This window comes from Hyla sarda, chromosome 4 (assembly GCF_029499605.1).
Source record: "Hyla sarda isolate aHylSar1 chromosome 4, aHylSar1.hap1, whole genome shotgun sequence".
NCBI lineage: Eukaryota > Metazoa > Chordata > Amphibia > Anura > Hylidae > Hyla > Hyla sarda.
Window position 1 is genome coordinate 315,405,702 of NC_079192.1, and position 24,722 is coordinate 315,430,423.

At 46.8% G+C, this 24,722-nt stretch overlaps 1 protein-coding gene across 4 annotated transcripts in view; it reads right to left on the minus strand.

Annotated features, from left to right (window-relative positions):
• TCERG1 (transcription elongation regulator 1) overlaps positions 1 to 24,722 on the minus strand; it is a 69,975-nt gene that overhangs the window by 25,167 nt on the left and 20,086 nt on the right. For all 4 annotated transcript variants that reach the window (XM_056574875.1, XM_056574874.1, XM_056574878.1 and 1 more), the window contains exons 9-12: positions 14,049 to 14,137; positions 7,695 to 7,855; positions 7,268 to 7,334; positions 703 to 829 (exon numbers count right to left, since the gene is read on the minus strand). In XM_056574875.1, the coding sequence (XP_056430850.1) occupies positions 703 to 829; positions 7,268 to 7,334; positions 7,695 to 7,855; positions 14,049 to 14,137 (444 nt within the window). The remainder of the gene's footprint in view (positions 1 to 702; positions 830 to 7,267; positions 7,335 to 7,694; positions 7,856 to 14,048; positions 14,138 to 24,722) is intronic.

Here is a 24,722-nt window from a genome sequence, read left to right on the forward strand (position 1 = left end):
GCTGGCTAACCCCTTTAAGCTGCAACTATTATAACCTGAAGGACCACTGTACTTGTAAAAAAAGCAAATTTATTAAGACCATATAAAAGAGGACTTCAAGTTCTCCTTCTGCATCCACATCCTCAAAAAAATCTGCTTCTGAAACAGCAGTGGCCTTGTCCAAAAAAGGTTGTGTGTGTCAATGCAAAGTTAACGGAGACAAATGGTGACAACGCAAACATTTCTAATCTCTTATGATGAACATTTCTGCTCCAATAAAGTTACAATATAACAACATATGTATTTTACTAATTGTAAAGATTATTCCCATCTCATAAAGTGATCGCCTGCTGCTAGAATATGTCGTCACTTTACAATCGGTGAGGAGGAGTGGCTCCTGGTAATGAATTGTGCAGGGAACTGCTCAATTCACTTGAATAGGAAGGTGTTGAAGTTTCCTGCAATGGGATGAAGGGAGCAGCTGTATAGAGAAAAACTATGTAGGACAGGCAGTGCTTAAATGGTGGGTCGGATGCCTAATGATCATAAGGTAATATATATTGGTAAAATTACACATTCACTTCAAAAGATGGGAATTGACCTTTAAGTGGAGGAAAGCAATTTGTTACCATGGTGGATAAAAACCCTGTTATTGAGGATTTAGTGACTCGTGTGCAAAAATCAGAAAAGATTTATATACATCTCAAAAGATGATTTTCTAACCCCTCTCTCCAGCAACATATCTCTGAACTGTTTCATTCGAGCATCCAGTGGAACAATAGCTCGCTCACGAGCGGCTTTGATTTCAGCCTCCATAGCAGTCTCTTTGTCTGACTCTGTTTCTTCCTTCCTAAACAAACGAAAAAATTGTAGATGTTTACATGCAGTTAGCCAAAAAATAAAACCCATCACAAGAATGACACTTTTACTGCTATGAATGTCTACTGGCTTATGCCAAAAAAGGAGATTTTTGTTTACTTACCGTAAAATCTCTCTCTCGAAGGATCCATTGGGGGACACAGACCGTGGGTGTATGCTGCTGTCTCTAGGAGGTCTGACACTATGGTAATTAAAAAAAAAAAAGTCTGCTCCTCCCAGCAGGATATACCCGCCTTCAGGCCCTGAGGTAATCAGTTTAAGTTCCAGAGCAATAGGAGAGGACCAAAAGGTCAAAGAAAACCCAAACTGTCCGAGAACCAGAAGAGAAAAACATAACTGAACACACCCTCGGACAGAGAACCAAAGGAAATCCCAAAAAAGGGCAGGAGCTATGTCCCCCAATGGATCCTTCGAGAAAGATTTTATGGTAAACAAAAATCTCCTTTTCTCTATCGGCTCCATTGGGGGACACAGACCGTGGGACGTACCAAAGCAGTCCCTTGGGTGGGCAGATAAGCAGTCAGGCAGATGGCCGTTCCACTGCCGCCTGCAACACTTTACGGCCCAGACTAGCATCAGCCGATGCGAAGGTATGAACTCGGTAGAACCTCGAGAAAGTGTGCAAAGACGACCAGGTAGCTGCCTTGCAAATCTGCAAGGTCGAGGCTCTATTCTGGAGAGCCTAGGGTGCCCAAACAGAAAAGGTAGAATGAGCCACAACCCTGAAAGGAGGAATCTTCCCCTTACAGCGACTGTAAGCAGACTGTCCCTTATGACGAGCTTCCATAAGGACGAAAAAGGAATCACACTGACAAAACGAAGAAGTGATGGAGAGATAAGACCGAACAGCCCGAACTACATCTAGCTTGTGTAGTAAGCGCTCCTTAGGATGAGAAGGAGCAGGACAAAAAGACGGGAGGACAATGTCCTCATTGAGATGAAAGGCCGAAACCACCTTAGGCAAAAAGGAAGGATCTGGCCGGAAAACAACCTTGTCCTGGTGGATCACCAGAAACGGAGAACGGCAGGAGAGAGCTGCCAATTCAGCCACCCTCCGGATGGAGGTGATAGCAACAAGAAAGGAGGCTGAGAGACACCTCTCTAAGGGGCTCAAAGGGTTCACCCTGGAGGGCACTCAGAACCAGATTCAAGTCCCAAGGGGGAGAGGGTGACCGATAAGGAGGAACAGCATGCGCCACTCCTTGAAGGAAGGTCCGGACATGAGAATTAGAAGCCAGAGGCTGCTGGAAAAGAAAAGCAAGGGCCGAAAACTTACCTTTAAAGGAACTGAGAGACAACCCCAGTTCCAAACCAGACTGCAAAAAGGAGAGAAGACGGGGAAACAAGAAGGCTACAGGGGAGAAGTCCTGAGCTTCACACCAATGAAAATAAGACCGCCAAGTATGGTGGTAAATTCTTGCGGAGGAGGGCTTACGAGCCCTGTGCATGGTGTGAATGACTTGGGAAGAGAACCCGCGGGCCCTCAAAACAGCGGTCTCAATCGCCACGCCGTCAAATGCAGCGACTGTAAATTGGGGTGGCAAGGAGGACCCTGAGAGAGCAGGTCCAGACGGAGCGGAAGGTGCAGTGGAGCGGCGTCCAGGAGCCCAACTACGTCGGCGTACCACGACCTTCGGGGCCAATCTGGAGCTACCAGAATGGCGGGGACGTCCTCTGTTTTGAGCTTCCTCAGAACCCTGGAAAGGAGCGGAAGGGGAGGGAACAGATAGGGTAGGGCAAACCCCGCCCAAGGAATCACTAGGGCGTCCACGGCCAGAGCCTGAGGGTCCCGGGACTTGGACACAAAAAGGAAGGATCTTCCGATTGTGCCGGAACGCGAAGAGGTCCACGTATGGAAGCCCCAGAGGTCGCAGAGTTGCGAAGACCTCTGGATGTGGAGACCACTCGCCGGGGTCGGGTGAGGACCGACTGAGGAAGTCCGCTTCCTAGTTGAGCACTCCCGGAATGTGGATCGCCGAAATGGCCAGAACCTTGCTTCCCACCCAGATGAGAATCTTGGTCACCTAGGCCATGGCTGCCGAGCTGCGAGTGCCGTCTTGTCGATTTATGTACGCCACGGCATTGTCCGACTGGACGCGGACAGGACGGGACTGAAGCCGGAACTCCCAATGAAGAAGACAAAGAAGAATCGCCCGTAATTCCAAAATATTTATCGGAAAAAGGGCCTCTCGGGGAGACCAGAGTCCCTGAACCGTCCAATTCCTGAACACGGCACCCCAGCCCAACAGGCTGGCATCCGTTGTAACTACCTGCCAGTGAAGGGGAAGAAATGACCGACCTGGAGAAGCAGGGGGAGTGGAGACACCAGAGCAGAGACTGACGGACCCTGCGAGGGAGAACAATCTGACGATCGAGGGACAGAGGAGACCTGTCCCACCGAGAGAGAATCGCCAGTTGAAGAGGGCGGTAATGAAACTGGGCAAAGGGTACGGCCTCCACAGTTGCCACCATCCAACCCAGGACTTCCATACAAGTGCGGATATAGACTGAGACCTGGGTCCGAAGGGAGCGGACCCCCGACAGAAGCGCCAGACGTTTGTCCGGCGGGAGGCAGTCGGGCAGAGGCCGTGTCAAAGCGAAGTCCCAAGCAGGTTAGAGACCGGGTAGGAGAGAGGACTGACTTGTCCCAGTTGACCATCCACCCGAAGTGATCCAGAGTGTGGAGAGAGACTTCCACATTCTCCAGAGTCTGGGCTCTGGTTGGAGCCTTGATGAGAAGGTCGTCCAGCGCTGCGGAATCTGTAGGCGCTATATAAATAAATAAATAAAATAAATAAATAGGGTATCACCGAGACTCCCCTCAACCGTAACAGGCCCATCACTGGCGCAAGGATCTTGGTATAGACCCGAGGAGCCGTGGCCAGGCCAAAGGGGGGGGCTACGAATTGAAAATTCCCCTCCGGAAACAAAGCGGAGGTACCGATGATGGCCTGGAAATATTGGGACATGGAGGTAGGCATCCTTGATGTCCACCGAGGAAGAAACTCCCCTTGTTCCAGGGATGCCACCACCGAACAGAGATTCCATTCGGAAGTGGCCGATAAGAAGATGACGGTTGAGACACTTGAGGTCTAGGATTGGTCGCACAGAACAGTCCTTCTTGGGAACCACAAAAATATTGTAATAGAAACCCTGAAACCGTTCCCCTGGAGGAACAGGAACGATAACCCCTTGGAAAAGCAGAGATTGGAGAGCCTCTCGAAATTGCTTCGCCAGAAAAGGAGACCGGGGAGCCCGGGATCGAAAAAAGCGATCACTCGGAAGGAAGGCGAATTCGATTCGGTAACCGTTGGACACCACGTCTCTGACCCAAGAGTCCTGAATGTAAAAGTAAAGGGAAGCTCAGTGAGAGACCTTTTGGAAGCGGCATCCGCATGCCCAGCTTTAAGCCACATAGAGCGCCGGAAAGCCGCTAGGTGACCCACAGCAAAGGCAGAACAACGGGCTGACTGCATGGAAGCCGCGCACAGGAAGTCCCCAGCTTTAGAACATTGGAGAGCTAGAGCAGACAGATCCTTTGGGGGGGATCCCGCTAGGATACTCTGATGGAGCTTTAGGCACCACTCCGACAGAGCCTTGGACACCCATGTCGAGGCGAAGATGGGAAGAAGAGAAGAGCCAGCTGCTTCAGAGGCAAACTTCGCTAAGGATTCTACCTTTTTGTCCGTGGAATCCTTGAAGGCAGTGGTAGTGTAGTCGGCTTAGAGATCCGGGAGATTGGTGGATCCACCTTAGTGACAAGGTCCTTATCAAATGGATAACGTCTTGATTCCCGGGAACCTCTTGTCTGGATGTTTCCATGCAGAATCCAGAATGGCGTCAAAGTCAGCGTGAGAGCTGAACCTTTGAGGTGCTAGCTTAGCACGATGAAAGGATACTCCTGGAGTGGCATCCAAAGATCCTGGGTCCTCTAAGTGAAAGGTGTCTCTTATGGCGGTCACCAATGAGTTCACCGTTTCAACTGAGTCCGAGCGGTCCTCTGAGTCAGATGCCGACTCGGAAGCCTCGTCCACCAGGAGAATGTGAACGAGTGGAGGCAGTCCTCTGGAGGAGCGATGTTTGTGCCTGAAGCAGAGGCACTAACTGAAAATCGCGCCCACGGCGCTGATTGGAGGCTACTTCGCACCTCTAAAGAGCTCCGACAGCCCTGTGGGCGGAACTACAGACTGGCCGAGAAGAAGCTGTAATGGCGCCCGCTCCTTGTCCCGAGCGCACGTCAGCCGCATATGCGCTCAGGGGAATAGCGTGGGCGGCCTGGCCTATACGCCGGCAGGGACTGCCGGAGAAAATGAAAGTAAGCCGGCGCTCGGAGCGCCCGGCCCCTACAAGCGCCGCGGCTGTCAGCCGCATATAAGTAACCACACACACACAGTGAAGTAAAACACAGATTACATGCCCCCTAAAATGCCACTGCTCCCCCAGAATAAAAAGTCCAGCCCCTGTATAAGCCAGCCCTATAACCTGAAAAGGTGGGCCAAAAACAGGGGGTCTCCACAGGATGCAAGTCCGCACCTAAGGAGAAAAGGGAAAGTACTTACCTCAGTCAGAAGAACTTACCTAATGAAGTCTTCAGTCAGCTTTTGTCACCTGAATCACGCCTGGCTGCTATGCGCGAGCGACGCAAGCAGGTAAATAGGGGGACCCGGACCCATGAGGTACCAACCCAGGCGCTGAGCGTTGGCGAGGGGGGGTGAACAGCGCATATACGCAATGTCTGTGCCCCCTTACTCGCAATAGGGAAACAGGGAACCGGAGTCCCTGAGTCCCCACCTGAAAACAGGAAAGAAAAAAGAATAAAAAACTAACACGTCCCTAACTAGGAAAACAAAAAATCAGAAGACCCTGTCTGGAGAAATCTAGACCATGTCCACCTCCTTCAGACACTAAGTTTAAAATGATTACCTCAGGGCCTGAAGGCGGGTATATCCTGCTGGGAGGAGACTACTTTTATTATCATAGTGTGACACCTCCTAGAGACAGCAGCATACACCCACGGTCTGTGTCCCCCAATGGAGCCGATGGAGAAAGTGCCATTTTCAGTCCTCCAAATGCACAGTTCACTTATATTAAATACATACAATCACAAAAAAGCTGATATACAAAAAAAGTAAAATGTAAATTAATAAGGCATACAAATATTACAAATAGTATAACTTCATGTATGGACAGATCTATGAAACAATGTCAGAATTAAATGGATTTCACCTTACAAATTGTCAGAAACCACCTACCAGCTGCATAAAGGCTATGGACACCTTTGTACAACCTTTGTGAGCTGGTTCCCAAGGATTCTCCCCCTTCTGTCCATATTTTAAGCTGGTGTAAATCTGGTGCTCTTTCCAGCACAGAGCAAAATGTTTGCCTGATGGATTTATCTGAGCACTCGTTTTAGCTTGGCTGGATGTGTTGTTAATGGGGAACGTGGATATGCCACTGCCAGATGCCTCTGTATCTGAGCAGCAGCAAAATTTTAGGAAATATTTAATGAAGACTAGAATATGTGGTACTACCATAACTCCCGGGCAGCAGGCTCGCTGTCTTGGAGTTATACTTGACTCTGATCTGTCTTTCACTCCCCATATTCAGTCTCTTTCACGTTCTTGTCACCTGCATCTCAAAAACATTTCAAGAATCCGCCCGTTTCTCACTACTGAAACTGCTAAAACTCTCATTATTGCTTTGATTCACTCCCGCGTCGACTACTGTAACTCTTTACTAATAGGCCTTCCTTTCTCCAAACTCTCTCCTCTCCAGTCCATCCTTAATGCCGCAGCCAGACTCCTCTTCCTCTCCAGCCGCTACACCGACGCATCCTCCCTGTGCCAGTCACTACACTGGTTACAAATTTAGTCCAGAATACAGTACAAAATCCTCAGTCTCACACGCAACGCTCTCCACAATGCTGCACCTCCCTACATCTCCTCTCTCATCTCTGTCTACCATCCTACACATTCTCTCCGATCTGCTAATGACCTCACACTAACATCTTCTATAATCCAAACTTCCCACTCCCATCTCCAAGACTTCACTCGTGCTGCACCGGTTCTCTGGAATGCAATCCCTCAGACTCAACAACAACATCCATAGTTTCAAACGTGGCCTAAAAACACATCTCTTCAGACAGGCCTATAACAGTCTCTAATTGGCCCCAACATATCCACACACCTCTTATTTGAATAGTTATTGTGTAATTTTATGTCTGATACTTGTCTTTGTTTGTACCCCATAATTGTAAGCGCTGCAGAATCTGTAGGCGCTATATAAATACATAAATATATATTGCTTCATTTCACATTCAGAAAACTAACCAGAAAAAAAAGTTAAGTGGGAAGGTGTTAATAGCCTTTTATCTATTAAGAACCTGTGTGAAGCTGACTGCCAAACTTACTTTCTCTTCTTTGCTTTTATTGGTTCATCATCATTAGCATCATCTGCTGAATCTTGATCTTCTTTGACTGTTAAATATATTTAAAAAAAAAAAACATAAGAACATCCCACAAAAAGGAATGCACTACAGTTCACAATTGCATTTCTTTCTTGTAAGGCTTCCCTTTCTGTTTGACAGAGAACTGGAGAGAAAGCTGTGCTTTTCTATCTGATACACAAAATGTATAACTTGAAGTTTTAAATAAGTATCTTAAGTAATGCTCATGCCTTTCTTCCTGTAATAAAATTAAGATGTAAGACTCTAAAGTTCTCATTTATATGTAACAAATTTCATAAAATCAATCCTGGGAGAAAAATACTGGATATTATAATTGCCAGAACAATTTTTATAGGTTAGCACAGTTTGTTAAACTTTATTAACAACTTACAGTATTTTTTATCATCCTCTAGCCCTCTCTTATGTGGAGGCTCCTGAATGATTTTGTCAACATCAGCTCTTCCAATGAGATCTTCTGGTCTGTCCCACATAGAAAGACGTGTAGTGGGATTGTAGAAAAAGACTCGTTCATCGCCTGTCCACACAACACACCTGAAGATGGAAAAGTAACAGTTGAACAATAAACAACAATAAAGTTTTACTGCTTCAACAGTCAAGTGTGACCAATAGGTGTAGCCCAGACTTCAGACACCAGGTTTATTTTTAAAGGTTTTATTTTCTACAGTTTAGAAGAAGTAGTCCCTATTCATATACGACCTCTGGGACCCCACAATTACAAAACTGGAGGTCAATGTCCCAGCATGAATGGAGTGGCAGGTGTGCATTCCTACCCACCAACCCAATCAATGTCATGTGAAGATGCCAAGTACAATGGTCAGAAGTCCCATTTCAAGTGAATGGAGTTGTTGCCAGGCATACATGCTGTCAAATTATTGATCTCAAGATTGGTAAGGGTCCCAGCAATCAGACTCCAGCAAAACAGATTTTTCACAGCATATGCAAAGTTTTCCATATCATATGCAAAGGGAATAACCCATTTAAGAATCATACTACTAGTCAGGGTCATATGCATATTAATACGCAAGGCTGTGGGACTGATCGTAAAGCACTCATCTATACTTGTGAAATATAACTAATCACATAATAAGTGTTTCTTAGATAAACGTTTTCTTAAGATAAGAAAGGCAGTCTGAAGCACGCTCTTATGTAGTAAACCCTTAAATGTGCATTAAACAGTTTCTATTTTTACCTAAATAAATCTTAATCTGCAACTGTCCTTTCTGGTAGAAGACTAGCCTCTTATGGCTCCCATGCACTATATGAAACAAGATATGTTGCTCTCCCACCTCTCTGTAGCAAACCCTCAGAAGCAGCAACAGCATAGAGGACATTTTAGAGAAGTTTAAGCTGTGAATAAGCACTAGGGGAGGACAGTCAGCAGTGTCTGTTTCTACCTCTCTTCCTGCACTCCCTCTCCATAGACTTCTATAGGCAGCGTAATCTGATGCCTCAGTAAAAGCTCAAAGTCTTTCTTTGCTGTGCTGGATGGATTCCCCTAAGTGATGGACAGATAAGAAGTTGGGGGAAAGAAGCATGATAAGTGAAGGAGAAAGCATTTATATTTTTATAGTTTCTTACATGCTTATATTTCCATTATTGCTTCTTCTATTCATTTTTGTATTGATTTATGCATAGTTGCTTGAAATGACAGTAACACTTATTGTATAATAAAAGGTAATGCAATATCATAATATACCCTGCTTCAACTTCAGACTAACATCCAAACGCTAATAAAATAAAACCCTGTCCTTATGCTCACACAAATAGTTATGATCCTGCATCAGCTGGAAGAGATCAGGTCATATTTGAATTCCCGGACAGCACAGATCTTAAATGTATGGCAACAAAAGAGCAGATGCAATAAACAGCACTCACCGCAACTGGCGTTTTCAGACGTGTCCTCATCACATCAAGCGGGGTAGTTGTAGCTGGCGCACTGGGGAGCTCAAAGGCACAAACTGCTGGAGGACACGTCTGAAAACACAACTGTTCTTTTGACCAGAAAGAACTTCGGAGCACTCATTATCCCGGCCTTTGACTCACAATCACTACATCATATATCGACTCTACTGGAAGTACATATTTAGCAGTGCCATCCTTTATCGCTTTCTATGCATATATCTCTCAAATATAGCATGGAATCAAAACAATATAGAAAGTTGGCAGACCTCTCTTTTTATGATGCTTAGAGGGTAACTCATTTGAGGTAGGCGGCAGGATCCCATCTACAAACAACACAGTTCGCCACCACTAAAGCGAGCAGTATTTAGAACTGCATTGCAAGCATGTTGGAGATGGGATTCTGCAACCTACTTCAAATAAGAGTTACCCTTTAAAAGGGGTTGTCACATCAAGACTTGTTACATGTTTATGGAATCCTATCCTGAAGATAGGCCATTAAAACTGGGGATACTAAAAAAAAATTCACGTCATTGTCATAACGCACAGAAGAAATTACTCACGTACACAAGCTTTAACAGACTCATTTATTGAGGTAAATTCACTGTACAAAATTTACGAATCCACAGGATAGATAAGTGATTCCTACCATCCGAGGTTTCAAGAAACAAGCACTCTTCATAATGCAGGCTTGATAATGCTCAGAGTAATGGGTGGTAGGAAACACTAAGCTTCCTTTGTATTTGTAAACACTGTACAGTGGATCTTCCTTAATCCCTTAACAATGGATGTAAGTGTATGTCCTTGTGTCCTGGTACTGGTATATTTGTTTTGCTATTATGCCCAAGCTGCTGCAACTAAAATAAACCATAACTTATCTTCTGCCTCTTCCCAGTGATGCTGAAATGGCTCCCCTGTCTTCTGGCCCAAGTCTTCTTCCTGCTTTTGGTGCGTGACATGTCACAATGCGCATAGCTAAATTGCAGGCCACAGCTTTGTCCCATCTTGACCAGAAAAAGGCTGAGCAGCAGTGTGATGTAACAGGCCTGGCCTCCTTCCTGATGCCAGGGCCTGTTACATCACAGGCGAAGGCAGGGCATCTCTGCGGCCTGCAAATAGCCAAGCACAGTGTGACCTCTAACACACCAAGAGCAGGAAGAAGACAGAGGCCGGAGGATGGGAGAGAGAATCCAGCGGCATAAGGAAAGGTATGGTTTATTACTTTAGTTGCTGCAGCACAGGCATAATGGAAAAATACATTCTCCTCTCCTGCCTCTCTGGAGATCTTCTTGTATTGTCTGCCCACAGAGGCAGAATATACAAGTAGATTGCCAATATCACTGATTAGTGCCAATGCAAAGAAATTAACAGTAATAGTAATCCACGGATTGTTATAAATAGTCCCATAAAGGACTGAGGAAAATATAAAATGGTAAAAAATAAAATGCGAATAAGCTCTGCCTGAATAAAAGTTTAAATCGCCACCCCCCCCCCACCCTAAAAAGAATTAAAGAATGGAATGTAACAAAAATTCAGCACCGCCATGTAAATGTTCAAATTATTAATGCATAAATGTTAATGACATCTTACGGAGAACGTCATAATAATAACTAAGTCCAAAATTCCTGATTTCTGGCCATATCACATCCCAGAAAAATGGAATAAAAAGTAATCTCCATAAACAACTAAAGGTTATAGGGGGTCAGAATAGGCCAATTTTGAATATACTCTTTTTTTTTTTTATAAACAAAATAAGCGTATACTTATTAGCAGTACAATAATAGAAAAGCATGTAAACATGGGTAGCATTTTACGTGTATAGGGAGCTGCAACCCGACAATAAGGACAATAGTATTACTGCCAGACGAGTACTAATGTGGAAAAGGTTGTGTATCCCATACAACCTGCGAACAATGTATTAAGTGGGGGTACACTTTCCTCAAGTCTGGGCTTGACTGTCACCAATAAATGGGTGTATATAATATAAATAATATATATAAAAATTTTTGTAGATCCAGTGAATTAATGTAAAACAATTTATTATTACAATGATAGTGCTTGTGGTGTCCTTTGTAGGCAATAAGCAAGGTAGTGAATGTATAAAATATTCATACAATGAAATAATATAGACATATAATATACAGGGTAAAAAAGTGCTGGTATCCCAGTGTGGCAAATAGTCTATAGCGCTTATAGATGTATGCACGGAGATCGTGTCTTGTATGGTTGATTACAAATATCTTAGACTGAGTAGCGATGTCTCTGTATAGCTCGTATCTGGTCAGGATACTGCATGCGGCAGTGTGTTGGTAAGGGGTTAAAATCAATGCGCTCTGCGGCACTGGGGTTTCCTTGCGTGTATTCCACTCTACCCTGGCGGCACAGGGATAGAAATTCACCGGATCACAAGAAATTCACCAGAGCACGCTTCCGGGGTTGTACGCATCCTGCCTACTAGCGGATGTCTCCCCGGCAAAAACCTTTTTCCGGCAACCAGGCTCCAGGAAATTGCTGGTAAGAGGCACAGTGTGCCAAATCCACTCAAAACTTTCCCTGTGCCGCCGGGGTAGAGTGGTCCACATTTGAGGGGCCTCCAGCGCTGCAGAATGCAACCTCATGTACCCACAGGATTACAATAAAGAGACTATATCCCACTCACCAATCTCTATCCCTGTGCTGCCAGGGTAGAAGGAAACGCCAGTACTACAGAGCGCATTGATTTTAACCCCTTACCAACACGCTGCTGCATGCAGTATCCTGACCAGATACGAGCTATACAGAGACATCGCTACTCAGACGATAAGATATTTGTAATCAACCATACAAGGCACGAACTCCGTGCATACATCTATATGCGCTATAGACTATTTGCCACACTGGGATACCAGCACTTTTTCTTACCTGTCTATTTTATTTTATTTCATTTCATTTTATGGATATTTTATACGTTCACTACCTTTCTTATCGTGGTGAGTCCGATGTAAGGGCCCTACAAAGGACACCACAAGCACTATCATTGTAATAATAAATTGTTTTAAATTATTTCACTGGATCTACATAATTTTTTACATATATTTTCTATACACCCATTTATTGGTGACAATCAAGCCCAGACTTGTGGAAAGTGTACCTCCACTTTATACATGGGTAGCATTTAAATCGATCCCCCGAATGAAGAGAACATGTCATTTTTACTGTTAAGTGCACTGCGTAAAAACGAAACCCCCCTAAAGTTGCTAAATTGTTTTTTCCTTTTCTACACTTTTACATAAAAGTACCCATACTCATAAAAGATAAGCTATTGGCTTGATGGGTTTATATTGGAAAACAAAGAAAAATTCTGTTGGAAAAGATTTGCCAACATTACCGAGGCAGTCAACCTTTAACAGTCTGATCGCACAAATTGAAATGGCAGTGAGTTAGTCATAAGCTATTTAAATCAATAGGCAATAACAGTGTGTATGCATAGGCTATTCTATCAATTCAGGGACAGTTTCCATCCTCATACATAGAGATGTGTGGGTCGTAAGTAATTTGATTGACAAAAATACTTCTTACGCTAGGGGGAGATCCCAAAGGCAACTGTCGACAACTGAAACAGTAGGCACTAACAAAGCGCATACGTTGCTGGTTCCCGTAGACTACAATGTATATTGTTCAGTATTCCACCAAATGAACAAGATCAAGCTTTTGGTGGAAAGATTTCAGTGGCAGAAAGCTCCACCGCTGAAATTCCATGGTGTGCATTGTGTAGCAGAATCCCGCTGACAGCACTGGTATACTGCAGCAACGGAAATGCATAGCGGGATTTCAAAGCAGAAATCTGCTCAGAAATTCTGTAGTGTGAACCTGGCCCAACAGTGTATTAGATTTGAGTATTTGAAGAAGTATTCCTACACTGTGCTCAACACAAGACATGCTGGGCCGGGTGCTTCTGTAGATGAAAGTCACACAGCAGCTCAGGAAGACTATCGCTGCGGGGGATGCTGGGTAAGTAGATTTTTTATTATATCCAACACAATGGCCATAGTTAGAAAAAGAAAATCCTCCTGCAGGAGTTCTCCCCTAAGGCTAGGTTCACATCAAAGTCAGAAAAATGCCCCATTACAGTCAGTGGGGTCTGTCGAACACCATTGCTGTCTGAACTTCAGTGGCCCTGGCACCATTGGTTTTATGATATTATGCTCCAATGACATAAGATTAGCTGTGGTATTAATGTAGCTTAAAGCTGGGTACACACTGCAGATAATTATTGGACACCTCAGTTATCAGAAGTACATTTGACCCACAAGACTACTGATCTATTTTATTCCCCTCACCCAGTCATGCAACTCAATAGATAGAGTTATGGGTGGGCACCAAGGTCTTTGTGGCACAAACCTTTGTAACCAAAGCAGAAGCCCTGTAAAAACAACATTTAAATAACGGATTTGAATAGATCCTAGTCTAGTGGCAGCGAGGTTAGGTCTGTTTCCAGAAGACTGCAAATTCTAGTCTAATGTACTTTGGACTACATTTGGTCTTTTAAAGTCAATGAGAGGTATACATATCACGGCATGAATACCTGATGTAAATGGAGCCTAATAGGTCGATAAAGGTTTTCCAGTACATTTTTTCCTCATTAAATAGGTATGTAGGCAATATCATGATAGTGTTGATGAATCCGAGGAACTGTATCACCCAGCAGATATAACAAGCTTCTTACCACACACAAGCAAATAATGTAACAAAATGAAAGCCCTTGCCTGTATAGATGTAAAATCCAGGAAAAACACAAAAGTCCCTGCAAACATTGGCAAGAAAACAGGCTTTGGGGCATAAGTACCATGGAGTGCCAGGAATTGGGGTTGTAGCCACTGGCCGGGCTTTTTGGGCAGCTTTTTCCTCCTCTGTCATTTCTTCTTCTTTTGGCTCCTGATAAATAAAACAATATTGCATTGATAATTGAGTCTTTCAAATAGAAGGCCTCATAATGACACATACGAAAACATTAATGTGATAAAGGCTTTGTAAGGATTAGAAAATAACATTGTAATGTAATTACACAGCTTTATATGGATCCCCGATAGCAGTTCTAATACATTATAAGTGTCAGCATCAATCAAAATTTCACACAAGACAACCACCCAAAAATGTACATAAAATGCTAGAGCTAAAATGGCTAGGTTGCAGTGGGTGGGTAAAAGGAGATTTTTTAACACTTACCTCGAAGAAGAATCCATTGGGGGACACAGACCATGGGTGTATGATGCTGTCTCTAGGAGGTATGACACTATGGCAACAATGGCAGGATATACCCGCTGAGCTAATCAGTTTTAGTACCAGAGCAATAGCAGAGGACTGACAGGTCAATGAAAAAAACCCGAACTGTCCGAGAACCAGAAGAAAAAATATAACTGAACACACCCTCGGACAGAAAACCAAAGAGAAACCCAAAAAGGGCGGGAGCTGTGTCCCCCAATGGATCCTTCAAGAAAGAGATTTTTTACGGTAAGTGTTAAAAAAAATCTCCTTTACTCTATCGGCTCGATTGGGGGATACAGACTGTGGGACGTACCAAAGCCGTCCCTTGGGTGGGCAGATAATCAGTTAGGCAGAAGGTATGAACCCGGTAGAACCTCGAGAAAGTGAGCAAGGACGACCACGTAGCCACCTTGCAAATCTGCGAGGACGAGGCCTTGTTCTGGAGAGCCCAGGATGCCCCAACAGAATGGGTAGAATGAGCCACAACCCTGAAGGGAGGAACCTTCCCCCTACAGCAATAGGCTTCCGAAATGGCAGACCGGATCCACTGAGAAATGGTGGCCTTGGAAGCAGGTTGTCCCTTGCGACGACCTTCCGTAAGGACGAAAAAGGAATCACACTGACGAAACAGCACGAACCACATCCAGTTTGTGGAGTAAACGCTCCTTAGGATGAGAAGGAGCGGGACAAAAGGACGGAAGAACAATGTCCTCATTGAGATGAAAAGCCGAAACAACCTTAGGCAAAAAGGAAGGATCTGGCCAGAAGACAACCTTGTCCTGATGAAGCACCAGAAACTGAGAACGGCAGGAGAGAGCTGCCAATTCAGACACTCTCCAAATGGAGGTGATAGCAACAAGAAACGCCACTATCCAAGAAAGGATGCGCAGGGACTCCTCCCCAAGGGGTTCAAAAGGTTCACCTTGGAGGACCCCCAGGACCAGATTCAAGTCCCAAGGGGGAGAAGGTGACCGATAAGGAGGGGCAGCATGCGCCACTCCTTGAAGAAAGGTCCGGACATGAGAATTAGAAGCCAGAGGACACTGGAAAATAGAAAGATCCGAAGGGAACTGAGAGACAAACCCAGTTCCAAACCCGACTGCAAGAAAGAGAGAAGACGGGGAACAGAAAGTAACAGGAGACAAAACCTGAGCTTCACACCAACGAAAATAAGACCGCCAAGTACGGTGGTAAATTTTCGCCGAGGAGGGCTTACGAGCCCTGAGCATTGTGCAAATTACTTGGGAAGAGAAACCGCAGGCTCTCAAAAACGCGGTCTCAACCGCCACGCCGTCAAATGCAGCGACTGTAAATTGGTGTGGCAAAGAGGACCCTGAGACAGTAGGTCCGAACGAAGTGGAAGGCATAGTGGAGTGTTGTCCAGGAGCCTGATCATGTCGGCGTACCACGATCTTCGGGGCCAATCTGGAGCTATCAGTATGGCGGGAACGTCCTTCGCTTTGAGCTTCCTCAGAACCCTGGGAAGGAGCGGAAGTGGAGGAAACAGATAGGGCAGAGCAAACCCCATCCAAGGAATCACTATGGCGTCCACAGCTAGCGCCAGGGGGTTCCGGGACTTCTCCACAAACGGAAGGATCTTCCGATTATGCCGAGACACGAAGAGGTCCACGTTTGGAATGCCCCAGAGGTCGCAGATCTGCGAAGACCTCTGGTGCAGGGACCACTCGCCGGGGTCGGCTGAGGACCGGCTGAGAAAGTCCGCTTCCCAGTTGAGCAAACCAGGAATGTGAATCGGCGAAATGGCCGGAACCTTGTTTTCCGCCCAGATGAAAATCTTCGTCACCTCGGCCATGGCTGCCGAGCTGCGAGTGCCACCTTGTCGATTTATGTACGCCACGGCCGTGGCGTTGTCCGACTGGACGCGGACAGGGCGGGAATGAAGTAGGGACTCCCAATGAAGGCAAACAAGAATCGCCCTCATTTCCAAGATGTTTATCGGAAGCAGGGCATCCCGGGGAGACCAGAGGCCTTGAACACACCGCCCCAACCTGACACACTTTCATCCATTGTAACCACCTGCAAGTGGAGGGGAAGAAATGATCGCCCCTGAAGAATAAAGGGGGAGCGGAGCCACCAGAGCAGAGACAGACGGATGCGACGAGAGAGAGCAATCTTGCGATCGAGAGACAGAGGAGATCTGTCCCATCGAGAGAAAATTGCCAGTTGAAGGGGACGGTAATGAAACTGGGCAAAGGGTACAGCCTCCATAGCCGCTACCATCTGACCCAAGACTTCCATGCAAACGCGGATGGAAACTGGGACCTGGGCCCGAAGTGAGCGGATACCTGACAGGAGAGTCACGTTTGTCCGGCGGAAGGCAAATCCGGGCAGAGGCCGTGTTGAATTGAAGTCCCAGGAAGATCAGAGACTGGGTGGGAGAAAGGACAGACTTGTCCCTGTTGACCATCCACCCGAAGCGATCCAGGGTCTGGAGGGTGAGATCCACATTCTCCAGGGTCTGGACTCTGGTGGGAGCCTTGATGACAAGGTCATCCAGGTAAGGGATCACAGAGACTCCTCTCGACAGCAACAGGGCTATCATGGGCGCAAGGATCTTGGTAAAGACCCGAGGAGCAGTGGCCAGACCAAAGGGGAGGGCTACGAATTGAAAATGCCCCTCCAGAACCGCAAAACGGAGGTGCCGTTGATGGCTGGGAAATACTGGAACATGGAGGTAGGCATCTTTGATGTCCACCGAAAAAAGAAATTCCACTTGTTCCCTGGATGCAACTACCGAACGGAAGGATTCCATTTGGAAGTGGTGGATGAGAAGAGGACGGTTGAGATGCTTGAGGTCTAGGAGTGGCCGCACTGAACCGCCCTTCTTGGCAAACACAAAAAGATTGGAATAGAAACCCTGAAAACATTCCCTTGGAGGAACGGGGACAATAACTCCCTGGAGAAGCAGGGACCGAAGAGCCTCTTGAAACTGCTTCGCCAGAGAAAGAGACCGGGGAGAACGGGACTGAAAAAAAACGATCCCTCAGTAGTTGCCTGATTTGGCCGCAAAATGGCCGGAACGGTTGTTGTCGGACTTCCAAGACGGGCGCGCCCGGAACAAGGGAGCCTTCTTGTCCCGCAAAGGCGCCTGCCCTGAACCCTTATTGGGGCCAAAAGTCCGAAAGGAAGAGGACTTCCTCTGGGAAGTAGAGCAAGCCTTATTTTGAGGCAACAAGGAACTCTTACCTCAGAAATAATCTCGTCAAGGCACATGCCAAAAAGACGGACATCAAGAAAAGGAAGCTCGGTGAGAGACCTTTTGGAAGCGGCATCAGCATCCCAAGCCTTAAGCCACATGGAACGGCGGTGGGCCGCCAGGTGACCCACAGCAAAAGCAGCACAACGGGCTGACTGCATGGAAGCTGTGCACAGAAATTCCCCAGCTTTAGAGCATTGGAGAACCAAGGCAGACAGATCCTCAGGGGGGGATCCCGCCTGGATACCCTGACGGAGTTTCGAGCACCACAACGATAGGGCTTTGGACACCCAAGCCGAGGCAAAGGTGGGAAGTAGAGAAGAGCCTGCTGCTTCAGAGGCAAACTTCGCTAAGGACTCCCCCTTCTTGTCCGTCGGGTCCTTGAAAGCAGCCGCATCTGCCAGTGGCAGTGTGGTAGCCTTAGAGAGGCGGAAAATTGGTGGGTCCTCTGAGGGAGGGGAAACCACCTTAGAGACAAGGTCCTTGTCGAATGGGTAACGCACCTGAACCTTCTTCATTCCCGGGAACCTCTTGTCTGGATGTTTCCATGCAGATTCCAGAAGGGTGTCAAATTCAGTGTGAGTGCTGAACCTTTCAGGTGCTGGTTTAGCACTTTGAAAGGATACTTCAGGAGTCACGGCCGAAAATCCTGGGTCCTCTAAGTGAAAGGTGTCTCTTATGGCCGCAACCAATGAGTTCACCGTTTCAACTGAATCCGCGTGGTCTTTTGAGTCAGATTCAGAAGCCTCATCCGCCAGTTCACCAGGAGAATGTGAACGAGTGGAGGCAGCCCTGGAGGGGGGCGACCCAGATCGGGTAAGCGGGTCTGGCGAGGTAGAGTGGCGACTGCGGGAACGTCCTCTGGAGGAGCTACGTTTGTGACCAGATGACCCCCGGGGGGGCAGGACACATGAGGGGAACGCCCATGTTTACCTGAAGACTCAATGGAAGAGTCAGAAGATGCACCCCTAGTACGCTTGTGAGAGTGTAAAGGTATGTGGAGAAGGGGAGCGGGTCCCTTTAGAGGGCCGGCGCAGGGCAGACTTCTTCAAGGCAGACACCACGTCAAGGGAGGCCCCAGCCACCGAACGGGAGACTTGAGTAAAGTCAGCCATATACTGGGATAGGGACGAAACCCAGGCTGGAGGGGCGGCCAAATCCACTGGAACTGAAAGAGCATCCGGGGGTACCATGGGGTCTGGGGCAGCAGAGGAGCAGGCAGAGCAAGTGGGTTCAGCAGAACCAGGCATTTTGGAAATACAGGTTTTACAGACAAAATAGGAAACTAATGCTCCAGTTGTCTGTTTAGAGGGAGGAACAGTTCTGAGTACGGACATAATGAAAAAAGAACTCTCTCACCCGAGTCTGTGTCCCCTGTGGCAGCTGCTGTGAGGAGAACTCAGCTCTGAGTGAAAGAGAGGGAGAAACAGGCCAGCCAATAGCCATAGAGGGGTGTGCCTGGAGCAGAGGCACTGTCTAATTGACCTCTGCCCCCCGAAAATTGTGCACACGGCGCTGATTGTAGGGCGGTTCGCGCCTCCAGTAAGCTCCAGCGGCCTTGTGGGCAGAGCTATAGCGCCTCGGCCGCCGTGAAGAAGAATAGTAATGGCACCCGCGGGGAAGTGTGGCGGCGATACACACATGTCCGCCGGCAGCTGTCTGCTGCTGAAACAGAAAGTGAGTCGGCGCTCCTTGCGCCGAACTTGCAGACGCTGCCGCTGTCTGCCGCATAGTAAGCCCTGCTGCTCACAGCTGCATAGTATAAAAACACACACTTAGTAAAAAGTAACCCCTTCTTTCCCAAAATTCCCTTGCTCGCCCCTGCTTTGAATAAAGATAGTGCCCCAACACAGGCCAGCCCCTTAGACCTGAAGGTGGTCCAAAAAATGAGGGTCTCCAGAGGTTGCAAGTCAGCAACAAAGGAAGAAAATATATACTCACCTCAGTCAGAAGAACTTACCTAATGGTGTCTTCTGCGAGGTTTTCAGTCAGCTTTCTGTTACCTGCATCACGCCGAACTACCATGTGCGAGCAAGGCGAGCAGGGAATAGGGGGACCCGGACCCATGAGGTACAACCCCAGGTGCTGACCATTGGCAAGAGGGGGTTAACAGCGCATATACGCAATGTCTGTGCCCCCTTACTCGCAATGGGGAAACAGTGAGCCGCAGTTCCTGAGTCCCCACCTGAAAACATGAAAGAAAAAGGAATAAAAAACTAACACATTCCCTAACTAGGAAAATAATAAAACATAAGACCTGGTCTGGAGAAATCCAGACCATGTCCACCTCCTTCAGACACTAAGCTAAAACTGATTAGCTCAGGGCCTGGAGGCGGGTATATCCTGCTGGGAGGAGCCGACTTTTTTTGTTGCCATAGTGTCATACCTCCTAGAGACAGCAGCATACACCCACGGTCTGTGTCCCCCAATGGAGCCGATAGAGAAATAGTATTACTTCAGTAAATGCCTTCCACCTACCCACTGCACATAGCCACGCCCCTGGGAGACCATGTGACTTAAGACATACTGGCAGAGATTTACCAAACTCAGAGAAAAAGGGGAGTGATCTCCCCACAGCAACCAATCACAGATCAGCTAACGAGCACTGGTAAAGTGAAAACTGAGCGGTGATTGGTTGCTGTGGGTAAATCACTCCCCTTTTTCTTTCACACAGTTTGATAAATTCCCCCCCCCCCCCCCCCCTATCTCTGGCTGCATGGAATGCCGAAAAAGGTAAGAGACAACAATAAAATAAAAAAAACCTGAGCTAGATAACTTCCCCTGTGTAGGTCCGATGCATGTGAACAGGACAAATCAACGAACAGAGGTAATAGAAGCATATTATACAGTATTATAGCTTGGTATCATGGGATCAAAAGCTGGAAAAAAAAAAATCATGGAATACCCTTCTAACCCCTTAAGGACCAAACCCATTTTCACCTTTAGGACCTTTTGTAAATCTGACCACTGTTACTATGAGCATTACTAACTCTGGGATGCTTTAATTATGAATTTGATTCAGAGACAGTTTTTTCTTTACATACTCTAGGTTAGTGGTAAATTTTCGTCAATACTTGCATGATTTGTTGGTGAAAAAATTTTAAAATGTTAGAAAAATTTGAAAATTTTGCTTTTTACTAACTTTGAGGCTCTCTGTGAGGAAAATAGACATGCCATATAAATTATATATTGATTTACATATACAATATGTCTACCGTATATACTCGAGTATAAGCCGAGTTTTTCAGCACGATTTTTCGTGCTGAAAACACCCCCCTCGGCTTATACTCGAGTGAACTCCCCCACCCGCAGTGGTCTTCAACCTGCGGACTTCCAGAGGTTTCAAAACTACATCTCCCAGCAAGCCCGGGCAGCCATCGGCTGTCCGGGCTTGCTGGGAGTTGTAGTTTTGAAACCTCCGGAGGTCCGCAGGTTGAAGACCACTGCGGCCTTCAACATCATCCAGCCCCCTCTCACCCCCTTTAGTTCTGAGTACTCACCTCCGCTCGGCGCTGGTCCGGTCCTGCAGGGCTGTCCGGTAAGGAGGTGGTCCGGTGAGGAGGTGGTCCGGGCTGCTATCTTCACCGGGGAGGCCTCTTCTAAGCGCTTCGGGCCCGGCCTCAGAATAGTCACGTTGCCTTGACAGCGACGCAGATGCGTCGTTGTCTAGGCAACGGCTCTATTCCGGGCCGGAAGCGCGGAGAAGAGGCGCCCCCGGTGAAGATAGCAGCCCGGACCACCTCCTCACCGGACCACCTCCTTACCGGACAGCCCTGCAGGACCGGACCAGCGCCGAGCGGAGGTGAGTACTCAGAACTAAAGGGGGTGAGAGGGGGCTGGATGATGTTGAAGGCCGCAGTGGTCTTCAACCTGCGGACCTCCGGAGGTTTCAAAACTACAACTCCCAGCAAGCCCGGACAGCCGATGGCTGCCCGGGCTTGCTGGGAGTTGTAGTTTTGAAACCTCTGGAGGTCCGCATGTTGAAGGCCGCAGTGGTCTTCAACCTGCGGACCTCCGGAGGTTTCAAAACTACAACTCCCAGCAAGCCCGGACAGCCGATGGCTGCCCGGGCTTGCTGGGAGTTGTAGTTTTGAAACCTCTGGAGGTCCGCAGGTTGAAGACCACTGAGGGCGAATGATGAGAAGAGGATGATGAAGGGGGGTGTGTGGGATGATGAAGGGGGGTGTGTGGGATGATGAAGGGGGGTGTGGGGATGATGAAGGGGGGTGTGGGGATGATGAAGGGGGGGGTGTGGGATGATTACAAGGGGATGATGAAGGGGGGATGTGTGGGATGATGACAAGGGGATGATGAAGGGGGGATGTGTGGGATGATAAGGGGATGTGTGGGATGATGACAAGGGGATGATGAAGGGGGGATGTGTGGGATGATGACAGGCGGTGATGATGATGAGGATGTTAATGACGGGTCTGGATGATGACAGGGGGGGGATGAGGTATTTCCCACCCTAGGCTTATACTCGAGTCAATAACTTTTCCTGGGATTTTGGGTTGAAATTAGGGGTCTCGGCTTATACTCGGGTCGGCTTATACTCGAGTATATACGGTAATTTATGTCTGCATTATAAAGTTGACATGTTTTTCTTTTTGAAGACGGAGGGCTTCAAAGTTTAGGGGCAATTTTCAAATTTTTCCCGAAAATTTTAAAATCTGAATTTTTCAGTGACCAGTTCAGTTTTTAAATGAATTTGAGGATCATTATGTTAGAAATCCCCAATAATGGACCCCATTATGAAACTGCACTCCAAAGTATTTAAACTACATTAAGAAAGTTTGTTAACCCTTTAGGTGTTTCACAGGAATAGCAGCAAAGTAAAGGAGAAAATTCAAAATCTTCATTTTTTACACTAACATGTTCTTGTAGACCCATTTTCATTTTTTTCATTTTTACAAGGGGTAATAGGAGAAAAAGCCTCCCAAAATTTGTAACACAATTTCTTCTGAGTATGGAAATACCCCATATGTGGATGTAAAGTGCTCTTGGGGCAAACTACAATGCTCGGAAGAGGAGCACCAGTGAGCTTTTGGAGACAGAATTTGTTCGGAATGGAAGTCGGGGGCCAATGGTGCTTACAAAGCCCCCATGATGCCGGAACAGTAGACTCCCCCACATGTGACCCCATTTTGGAAACTACAACCCTCACAGAATTTAATAAGGGGTGCAGTGAGCATTTTAACCCCACTGTCATTTGTCAGATCTTTGGAACAGTGGGCTGTGCAAATGAAAAATTACATTTTTAATTTTCACAGACCACTGTTCCAAAAAATCTGTATGACACCTGTGTGGAGTAAATGCTCACTGCACCCCTTGTTACATTCCATGAATGGTGTAGTTTCCAAAATGGGGTCACTTTTCTGGCACCATGGGGGCTTTGTTAACACACATGGCTTTCAATTCCAGCCAAATTCTCTCTCCAAAAGCCCAATGGGGCTCCTTCTCTTCTGATCATTGTAGTTGGCCCACGGAGCACCTTACATCTACATATGGGGTATTTCCATACTCAGAAGTAAGTGGCGTTACAAATTTTATTTTTTTATTTTCCCTACTGAAAATGAAAAATTTAGGGTAACACCAGCATTTTAGTGAAAACATTTTTTCTCTTCATTTTCACATCCAACTTTAAAGAAAATTCGTCAAACACCTGTGGGGTGTTTAGGCTCACTATACCCCTTGTTACGTTCCAAAATGGGGTCACACATGGGTATTTTTTTGTGTTTATGTCAGAACAGTTGTAAAATCAGCCACCCCTGTGCAAACCGCAATTTAGGCCTTAAATGTACATCGCTCGCTCTCACTCCTGAGCCCTGTTGTGCGCCCGCAGAGCATTTTTTTTGCGTTACAATTTTTTTTCTTTCCTTTTACCTCTTGTGAAAGTGAAAAGTATGGGGCAACTCCAGCATGTTAGTGTGAAAAATATAAAAAATTTTACACCAACAGGCTGGTGTAGACCCCAACTTTTCAGTTTAAGGGGGTGTATATGTAGTGTTTTACCCCTTTTTTGTTAGTGTAGTGGTTTTAGGGTACATTCGCACTGGTGGGGGTTTACGGCCAGTTTCCCGCTAGGAGTTTGAGCTGCGGTGGAAAATTTGCCGCACCTCAAACTTTAAGCAGGGAACTCCTTGTAAACTCCCGCCCATGTAATTGTACCCTGTACATTCAACATAAGGGGGGGGGGGGTGCAAACCTCCAGCGGTTGCAAAACCACAACTCCCAGTATGCCTTGACAGACTGTGCATGCTGGGGGTTGTACTTTTTTTAACAGCTGGAGGCACACTGGTTAGAGAACCTTCAGTTTTCCTACCAGTGTGCCTCCAGCTGTTTAAAAACTACAACTCCCAGCATGTACTGATCGCCGAAGGGCATGCTGGGAGTTTTAGTTATGCAACAGCTGGAGGCACGCAACTACAACTCCCAGCCTGCCGATTGCTGTTCGTCCATGCTGGGAGTTGTAGTTATGCAAGATTTGGAGCACCACAGATTAGAGACCACTGCATAGTGATTTCCAAACTGTGGCCCTCCAGATGTTGCAAAACTACAAATCTCAGCAAGCCAAGCAAGACAGCAAACTGCTATGTGGGCAAGCTGGGAGTTGTAGTTTTGCAAGATCTAGAGAGAGTCACAGTTTAGAGACCACTGTAATGTGACCTCCAAACTGTAGCCCTCAAAATCTTGCAAAACTACAAATCTCAGCATGCTCAAACAGCAAACTTCTGTCTGGACATGCTGGGAGTTGTAGTTTTGCAATATCTGGAGGGCTACAGTTTAGAGACCACTGAATAGTGGTCTCCAAACTATGCCCCTCCAGATGTTACTAGGCAACTACCCACCAGCAGGATCACGTCGCCAGGAGGATCGCCGCCGGCTGCCGATCGGTAAGTGACCGCCGCTGTTCACAGGACAGTTCCCCCGCTCTGCCCGGACTACCGTGGGTGGGCAGAGCAGGTGAACCGAACTTTAACCCCCGCCCCCCAAATCTGCTGTTGGATGTTGCTTCTGACCGACCAATAGCAAGGATAG